This window comes from Salmo trutta, chromosome 21 (genome assembly GCF_901001165.1).
Source record: "Salmo trutta chromosome 21, fSalTru1.1, whole genome shotgun sequence".
Classification (NCBI taxonomy): Eukaryota; Metazoa; Chordata; class Actinopteri; order Salmoniformes; family Salmonidae; genus Salmo; species Salmo trutta.
This window is the reverse complement of record NC_042977.1, coordinates 49,678,108-49,688,461: the sequence shown is the minus strand read 5'-3', so window position 1 is coordinate 49,688,461 and position 10,354 is coordinate 49,678,108. Positions and strand designations below refer to the sequence as shown.

The window sequence follows — 10,354 nt, the reverse complement described above, 5'->3', positions numbered from 1 at the left end:
TTGATAAAGTCGACGCCACAGGGGTCGACGCCACAGGAGTCGACGCCACAGGGGTCGACGCCACAGGCGTCGACGTCACAGGAGTCGACGCCACAGGAGTCGACGCCATGGAGGTGGATGATGACCAGTGGTGGAAAAAGTTTTGACTATGACAATTAAAAAAGTGCCCAGTTGTCATATTTGAGTAAAAATATAGATGCCTTAATAGAAATTTACTCAAGTAAAAGCGAAAGTCACCCAGGAAAATACTACTTGAGTAAAAGTCTGAAAGGATTTCATTTTAAATATACTTAAGTATCAAAAGTAAAAGTGTAAATCATTTCAAATTCCTTATGTTAAGCAAAACAGACGGCACCATTTTCTTGTTTTGAAAATGTATGGATAGCCAGGGGCACACTCCAACACTCAGACATTATTTACAAACTATGCATTTGTGTTTAGTGAGTCCTCCAGATCAGAGGCAGTAGGGATGACCAGGGATGTTCTCTGTTTAGTGAGTCCTCCAGATCAGAGGCAGTAGGGATGACCAGGGATGTTCTCTGTTTAGTGAGTCCTCCAGATCAGAGGCAGTAGGGATGACCAGCTATGTTCTCTGTTTAGTGAGTCCTCCAGATCAGAAGCAGTAGGGATGACCAGGGATGTTCTCTGTTTAGTGAGTCCTCCAGATCAGAAGCAGTAGGGATGACCAGGGATGTTCTCTGTTTAGTGAGTCCTCCAGATCAGAAGCAGTAGGGATGACCATTTGTTCTCTTGACATACTTCTCTTGAAGTATGTGAATTGGACTATTTTCTGTCCTGCTAAACATTCAAAATGTAACGAGTACTTTTGGATAATGTATGGAGTAATAAAATACATTATTTTCTTTATCAATGTAGTGAAGTAAAAGTGGTCAAAAATATAAATAGTAAAGCAAGGTACAGGTATCCCATAAAACAACTTATGTAGTACTTTAAAGTATTTTACTAAAGTACTTTACACCACTGATGATAACGAGTAATGAAAGTAGTGATGTGTATACTATTCATAAAATCCACATTTTTAATCTAAACTGTATTATTTCTGTTTTCATATATTAATTAGTATATATTTCATTATTACATTCCTCAATACAGACCTGTTCTTAGGCAGATCATGATTACGTTTGATGCATCATCCATGTAACCTACTATTATTGAATCAAATTAACCTTAGATCTTTCCATGGAAATTGTAGTTTTTGTAACGGCTGTCTGAGGAAGAAGTGGACCAAAATGCGGCGGAGTTAGGGTTCGTCATATTTAATTACACGAACACTATGCAATTTACAAAAACAACAAAACTGACAGCCAACACAGTCCTGTCAGGTGCAACCAGAACAATTACCCACGAAACACAAAGGAAACGTAGGCAACTTATGTGTGACTCCCAATCAACCACAACCCTCTACAGCTGTGCCTGGTTGGAAGTCACACGGCCAAAATCAATGAAACAATAAAAAACACACTCCCTTCTGACACGTCCTGACCCAACTACCCCCTCTACTGGTCAGGACGTGACAGTTTTACATACGCTAGTCTAACATGCTTGTATTGTTTTCTGCCAGGAAGACATGTACTGTAACCATTTATTGTTTTAATCTACAAAATAAAAGCACAGAAGAAGCTTTTCTTTTGTGTTATTGGCTGTATGTTTGTTTATTCCATGTGTAACTCTGTGTTGTTTTTAAATAAATAATAAATGGTATACTTGTAAACATGTTTGATTTTCTTCAAGTAGAAATTGAAATTGGGATATGCCCCCAAACTTGACATTTGTCCCCCGTAACCATAACAAACTAATAATATGTTAAAAACAAGAGTACAACACTGTCAATATAATGTTTAACAATCAGGTTCCTATCATAGTCATTCTTGTTTTTAATGGATTGTCAAAATGCTTTACTTGTTTTCTTAACATAAAATAAAATAAAAACAGCCATCTGCTTTGTGAAAGACCAAGGACCAGTATTGAATATTCAGGATAGGAAGGAGAGCTGGTAGCAGGGAGAAACAAAATCCTGGTCCTGGATCAACTACACTGAAACCTCTAATATAATAGTTTAGTGCAAATGATGAATGATCCAGGATTTGTAATTAGTAACTGAACCTGGGAACGAGGTTAAGGTTTTGATGGAGAACACAACCTATTAACAATATGGAGTCAAAAACAAAAGTACACGACAATGATCAACCTTTAACATGACAGATGGTTCTAACTAGGCCCCAAATGGCACCCTATTCCCTATATAGTGCACTCCTAGCCCTATGGGCCCTGGTCAAACGGCCCCCTATTCCCTATATAGTTCACTCCTAGCCCTATGGGCCCTGGTCAAATGGTCCCCTATTCCCTATATAGTGCACTCCTAGCCCTATGGCCCTGGTAAAATGGCCCCCTATTCCCTATATAGTGCACTCCAAGCCCTATGGCCCTGGTAAAATAGCCCCCTATTCCCTATATAGTGCACTCCTAGCCCTATGGGCCCTGGTCAAATGGACCCTATTCCCTATATAGTGCACTCCTAGTCCTATGGGCCCTGGTCGAAAGCAGTGCACTACATAGGGAATAGGGTTCCATTTGGGCATCTGCTTTCAGAATCAGGGTGCGTAGATCTCCACACTACAGGTCCCTGTTGTTGCTGCTGAGTAGTTTGGGGTAGGAGGTTCCGATGGATCGCCCCTGACGATACACCACCATCTCTAGCAGGTACTCATCCACCTTCACCACGGCCGTGGTCACCTGTACATAAACCACAAGGCTAACGTTAGCCAATACATCCACCCATTTATATACGGGCTAGGGTTCTCCTCAACAACACCAACGTTGGACTGCATCCCAATTCACAACCCTTTTAATTCAGCCTGGAGGGGTAATGTTATGGCTGGTCAGAACAGTAGTTTATTCAGCCTGGAGGGGTAATGTTACGGCTGGTCAGAACAGTAGTTTATTCAGCCTGGAGGGGTAATGTTATGGCTGGTCAGAACAGTAGTTTATTCAGCCTGGAGGGGTAATGTTACGGCTGGTCAGAACAGTAGTTTATTCAGCCTGGAGGGGTAATGTTACGGCTGGTCAGAACAGTAGTTTAATCAGCCCGGAGGGGTAATGTTACGGCTGGTCAGAACAGTAGTTTATTCAGCCTGGAGGGGTAATGTTATGGCTGGTCAGAACAGTAGTTTATTCAGCCTGGAGGGGTAATGTTACGGCTGGTCAGAACAGTAGTTTATTCAGCCTGGAGGGGTAATGTTATGGCTGGTCAGAACAGTAGTTTATTCAGCCTGGAGGGGTAATGTTAGCTATGATGACTTCTGGTTGATGAAAGGTGTAATCAGGGTGGTTCAGGGAACCAGGAGTAACCCAGCCTGAGATTTTAAAACTAGCATTAGCTAAAGACTATTGTGTCCAATAGAATTGATTGGTAAATAATGTTTTGAGTCATTTTGGAGTCACTTTTATTGTAAGTAAGAAAATAACGTTTAATTGGCTCCAAAATGACAATACATTATTTACCATAAAATTATATTGAACATCATCTGATAAACAATCAAAACACACTTCAAATGCATCCAAAAAGTTTGTAATCCTAAACTTGATGTAGTCATTGCGTGCTAGGAATATGGGACCAAATACTAAAAACTTTTAACTAAATGTAATCCACTACAAGTGAATTTGTCCAAATACTTATGACATCTTCAAATGGGGGACCTACTGTAGATACATAAAGTGCATTAATTTCCGTAAAACAGGTATGAAAATACCCTGAAATAAATGGTAACATTCTGTACTGTCACCTCATATAAAACATCCAAAATGTTGGAGTATAGAGCCAAATTAAAAGTTTTAGTTTCACAGTCCAATTACATTTTTAAAACAATGGTGGGTCAAAATTATTCCCAAATTGTTAAAATAAAACAACTAGGCCATGAAGTGTCACACCCAGATCTGTTTCACCTGTCCTTGTGCTTGTCTCCACCCCCTCCAGGTGTCACCCATCTTCCCCATTATCCCCTGGGTATTTATACCTGTGTTCTCTGTTTGTCTGTTGCCAGTTCGTCTTGTTTGTTAAGTCAACCAGCGTTTTGTCTCAGTATAACAGTATAGCTTCCGTCCCTCTCCTCGCTCCTACCTGGGCTCGAACCAGGAACACAGCGACAACAGTCACCCTTGAAGCATCGTTACCCATCGCTGCACAAAAGCCGCGGCCCTTGCAGAGCAAGGGGAACAACTACTCCAAGTCTCAGAGCGAGTGACGTCACCGATTGAAACGCTATTAACGCACCCCGCTAACTAGCTAGCCGTTTCACATCGGTTACATCAGCTCCTGCTTTTCCAAAGTCTCTCTTTTTCTCGCCCTCCTGGTTTGACCCTTGATGTTTGCATGTTGACAACGTACAACATCCAAACGTACAACATGCAAACATCAAGCACATTCTAGGAAAACTCTTAAAGTTAGTGTTTTCGTCCTTTAACTTTTAATAACATAACAAAAACGACATTAATTTTCATATTCCATCTATCTTCATTACCATCATTGTGGCAGACGAAACCTATTTTCCCAAAGTACATTTATTGCATGTTAATGTTCTGAGGCCGATTCTCCATAGTGAGAGGACAAAGGAATTTTGTCTGCTGCGTGAGGTGTCATAAAACCCCCCCATCTTCATACCTCTCGATCTCTTTCCCTCTGGTGGGTGAGAGATCTCTCTGTAGGATTGTCGTCCATGGAAAACATGACCTGAGCAGGCCAGTCATGACAGTGCATATACCTGTTCTATGTGTGGAATAATTTGAATGCACATTGTATTACGACTTTTGTGTTTTGTCTGAATGTTTGTTCGGTAGTAAAGGCCCTGAAAAAACATCAACAATTGACTAGTGATGGACAATCCATCCAATGCATCATCATAGGCTCACCATTTAGGCATTTTAACTACCATTTAATCAGGCAGGTACAGATTTGCCAAATGGTTTTCTATCACGACTCAGGATATGACCCAGCTGCAGATAGTACAGATCTCATACTTATTGTAAACGCGGGGCAGGCAAAGGGCAGGTGGAGGACAGGCAGGGGTTCGTGATCAGAGTCAGGTAGGTACAGGACGGCAGGCAGGCTCTGGGGGTCAGGACAGGCAGAATAGTCAGAACCGGGAAAACTAGGAAACAGAACTTGAGAAAAAGGAAGACCAACTGGCAACAGACAAACAGAGAACACAGGTATAAATACACAGGGGGGTAATGGGAAGATGGGCGACACCTGGAGGGGGGTGGAGACGAGCACAAAGACAGGTGAAACAGATCAGGGTGTGACAGTTTTCCTAATTTGTATCCCAATGGCAGTTTGTGAACATGTTCAGAAATATGTCAGTTACATTTTCATTATCCTTAAAACCTGTTGAGGCCAGGGGGCAGGATCTTATCCCGGTATTGGGATTCATTGTCATGTGACCATGGCGGGGAATTCAAAACTGCAAGAGTAATCATTTCAAATAATCAAATAATCAACTATTTTCCTCCATTTGAAAGATATATCTCCTAAATCTAACCACGCTGTCCGATTTTCAGAGGCTTTACGGAGAATGCATAAAGTTAGGTTATGTGAGGAGAGTACATTGACAATAGCTGCGTGTAATGTTTAGCCAATTCAAAGAAGGGCATCAACAGACAGAAAACTAGCTAGAATTATGCACTTACCTTTGACAATCTGCATCAGATGACACTCATAGGACATTATGTTAGACAATACATGCATTTTTAGTTCCATCAAGTTCATATTTATATCCAAAAACAGCATTTACAGTCACGGTGAAATTCAGAATTTTTTTCGGCTCGAATGCTCCCAGTGAATCCAGCATTACAAATCACGGAATTACTATTCGAAAACATTGGTAAATTATAATATTGTCATTCAAAGAATAATATATTATCATCTCGTAATTGCTACCGAATGGCCAGATCTCAAAATAACTTTACTGGGAAATCACATTTTGCTATAAACTGGGTACTATGCTAACAACATAAGCTAAGCTATAAGCTAAGCTAAGCTATACCGTTAGCATTAGCATCATCTAATATCGATAATAACATTCTAGATATCCCCTTACCTTTGATTATCTCCATCAGAAGGCGCTGCCAGCGATCCCAGGTCCAGAACAAACGTGGTTTCTTTTGATAAAGTTCATAATTTATGTCCAAATAGTTAGCGTTCAGTAGGCTCCCACAAAATGAGGTGGGTAGTGTAAAGTCACGCCGAAAAGCTAAAAAAAACCTAGTAAATAATCTATTTATGTTTGTTCAAACATGTCAAACGTTGTTTAGCATTAATCTTTTGGTCCATTTTTAACGTGAAACATCAGTAAACATCAGTAATATTTTCACACAACCTATCAAGTGTCTAGAATAAACGATTATGACAAAGACACTCTTCTCAGATTCATGCGCAGGCGCAAAAAATGAAGTGATGACGTGTCAACTTGTAAGCTTTCTAATTCGGTCTGTATTCATCACAGATGCTTCAAACAACTTTCTAAAGATCGTTGACATCTAGTGGAAGCAGTAGGAGTTGCGAACTGAATCCTTTCTCACTGTGGTATCTTTAAAACAATGACACTAAATAGTACAGTCACAAAATTCTCATTTTTTTAAATCTATTTTTCACAGGTTTTTGCCTGCAATATGAGTTTTGTTATACTTACAGACACCATTCAAACTGTTTTAGAAAATTCAGAGTGTTTTCTATCCGAATGTGTTAATAATATGCATATCCTAGCTTCTGAGTTGGTGTAGGAGGCAGTTAAAAATGGGCACATATTTTTTTCAAAATTCTCAATACTGCCCCCGTGGCCCGTAGAGGTTAAACAATCATCAGAAATAGGGGCATTGTACGGTTCTTGGGTGTAGCTGGTACAGAGGAGTCAGGCGCAGGACAGCCGAGATGAGTAACACAATGAACTTTACTCAAAATTTACAAATACATGAAGTAATACCAAGCCCACAAACAACGGACCGAACTTACAATAAAACAATCACTCACAAAAACCATGGGGGAAAACAGAGGGTTAAATAAGGAACATGAATTGAAACCAGGTGTGTAGAAAACAAAGACAAAACAAACGGAAAATGAAAAGTGGATCGGTGATGGCTAGGAGACCGGTGACGTCGACCGCCGAACGCCGCCCGAACAAGGAGAGGGACCGACTTCGGCGGAAGTCGTGACAGGCATTGTAAAACAGTTGGCTACTTTTAAAAACGTAGCAGTGTTGTATTCCATTTCTGCCCCATGCAACATTGTCCAAGAGCACCTTTTTATATATGACTTAACTTACACAGTATTGCCTGTCTCTTCGCTTACAGTGTATGAATGAAATTCAGACAATGAGTGGAATATATTGTTAGAAACAACCCTGGTATTTCAGCAGTATATTGTCGGGTTGCGTAAATCGAATCTGTTATTTGGATATAAACAAACCATGCAACTTAGTTTTGCAAAGGTTATTTAATTCATCTTTAAGTAAATAGAATGATAGTACAAATGGAAAATATGATTTTACATTTACATTTACGTCATTTAGCAGACGCTCTTATCCAGAGCGACTTACAAATTGGTGCATTCACCTTAAGATATCCAGTGGAACAACCACTTTACAATAGTACATCTATATCCTTATTTTAGGGGGGGGGGGGTTAGAAGGATTACTTTATCCTATCCCAGGTATTCCTTAAAAAGGTGGGGTTTCAGGTGTCTCCGGAAGGTGGTGATTGACTCCGCTGTCCTGGCGTCGTGAGGGAGCTTGTTCCACCATTGGGGTGCCAGAGCAGCGAACAGTTTTGACTGGGCTGAGCGGGAACTGTACTTCCTCAGAGGTAGGGAGGCGAGCAGGCCAGAGGTGGATGAATCTTTAATTAAATAGAATGATAGTACAAATGGAAAATATGATGTTCGTATATACGGTCTCACTGTAACACCACGCAGGGCAGACAGAGACATATCCTTTATTCATCCTTAAATACTCTGACAGAGATAGTTCCCGCTCACTGCTGGCCTGTCAGAGGGAGGATGAGCATGGTTTAAACTTACTCATCCTATCGTCGGAGTGCAGGCTGGTCCCAGCCTAGTGACGCACTTCCTGTTGCCGGGTGTAGTTCTTGTCTTCAGCAGTTGACTTATCCATAGTTTATATACTTAATATTGTAGCATAGCTTCTCCGTTATATTATATAGGCTATGCAAACAAATAGCCAGTTCAATCCTAACAATATTGTACACTACCATTCAAAATGGTAGCACACTTTGTCCTATTGAAGCACACTGGCTGATGGAGAATGATGATGTGGCATTTACAGACACATCCATATAGTTTTATTTAACTAGGCAAGTCAGTTAAGAACAAATTCTTATTTACAATAACTGCCTAGGAACAGTGGGTTAACTGCCTTGTTCAGGGGCAGAACAACAGATTTGTACCTTGTCAGCTCGGGGATTTGATCTAACAGTTTTTCAGTTACTGGCCCAACGCTCTAACCACTAGGCTACCTGACGCCCCTCCACTCTAACCACTAGTCTAGCTGCCGACCCTCCACTCTAACCACTAGGCTACTTGACGCCCCTCCACTCTAACCACTAGTCTAGCTGACGCCCCTAAACACTCTAACCACTAGTCTAGCTGCCACCCCTCCACTCTAACCACTAGGCTAGCTGCCGCCCTTCCACTCTAACCACTAGGCTAGCTGCTGACCCTCCACTCTAACCACTAGGCTACGCTGCCGCCCCTCCACTCTAACCACTAGGCTACGCTGCCGCCCCTCCACTCTAACCACTAGGCTACGCTGCCGCCCCAATCAAACTGCTCATATTATTTGGTTTCCTTGAGCAAGGCACTTAACCCTAACTTATTCTGTAAGTCGCTCTGGATAAGAGCATCTTCTAAATGACTGAAATGTAAAATATAAACAGAAATAGATGCCAAATGTATATATTCATGACGAGTAAAATAAGACGTTTACAGTGTTCAGCAATTATCAAACTATATACGGTAACTAGGCACTATATAATTTTGGTTTAGTATTTATCAGTTTTGACCAGTTTGATTAAAGTGATAGTTAATTGTATTGTTAACATGACTAGAAAATCATATCAAAAGCAAAGTGAATATTGCATTTTGAAAAGCAGATAATTAGATAGAATATGTATCCTAATTGAAAGTGATTTGGTGCAGTGAACAAGTGACTTTGTGAATTTGTTTGCTGTGACTCAGTCAATTGAAAATGTGCTTTTAGAGTTTTGAAACATGAGCTGAAACACATACTTGTGAAAATTGTACCAAAGTGATTGAAAAAGAAAACGGTAACTTCCAAGGCTCTGTGAAGTACAGACTGCTTGTTGATTCCCCACTGGGCCAGGTATGAAGGCTCTGGGGGCCTAAGCCTACCCCTGACCATTTTGAATACAATGAGGAGCCCTTCTCAGGTATGTGTCTATGGGGTATGTATCAGATACTCAACATGCTCTGCTCACTGTGATGGTCCGGGGCCTAAACCACACCAAAACACTAGACACTATGGAACACAAAGCTTTACTATCTCATCCTGGAATATACATGGTCTGAGGTCATCTGCCTTTGGTCTAAAGAGCAGGAACCTGGACTTCATCAAAGAAATCAGAAATACAGACATTGTCATCCTACAGGAAACAGACCCACTGGTTGCCCTCTAGGTTACAGAGAGCTGGTAGTCCCATCCACCAAACTACCAGGTGGGTGGTATAGAGGAGACGGACCCACTGGTTGTCCTCTAGGTTACAGAGAGCTGGTAGTCCCATCCACCACACTACCAGGTGGTATAGAGGAGACGGACCCACTGGTTGCCCTCTAGGTTACAGAGAGCTGGTAGTCCCATCCACCAAACTACCAGGTGGGTGGTATAGAGGAGACGGACCCACTGGTTGTCCTCTAGGTTACAGAGAGCTGGTAGTCCCATCCACCACACTACCAGGTGGTATAGAGGAGACGGACCCACTGGTTGCCCTCTAGGTTACAGAGAGCTGGTAGTCCCATCCACCAAACTACCAGGTGTGAAACCTGGAAGAGACTCAGGCGGTATGCTAATTTGGTATAGAGCAGACCTAACTCACTCTATTAAATTAGTCAAAACAGGAACATTTTACATCTGGCTAGAAATTCAAAAGGAAATGATCTCAACAGAGAATAATGTCCTCCTGTGTGCTACCTATATCCCCCACTAGAATCCCTGTACTTTAATGAAGACAGCTTCTCCATCCTACCTATATCCCCCCACTAGAATCCCCATACTTTAATGAAGACAGCTTCTCCATCCTAGAGGGGGAGATC

The 10,354-nt window shown here is 41.4% G+C and overlaps 1 protein-coding gene across 2 annotated transcripts in view; it reads left to right on the top strand.

Moving 5' to 3' along the window:
- LOC115157619 (protein FAM111A-like) overlaps positions 1-241 on the top strand; it is a 201,385-nt gene extending 201,144 nt beyond the window's left edge. For both annotated transcript variants that reach the window (XM_029706018.1, XM_029706020.1), the window contains exon 7: positions 10-241. In XM_029706018.1, the coding sequence (XP_029561878.1) occupies positions 10-146 (137 nt within the window). In that variant the 3' untranslated portion in view covers positions 147-241. The remainder of the gene's footprint in view (positions 1-9) is intronic.
- Positions 242-10,354: the final 10,113 nt, after the last annotated feature.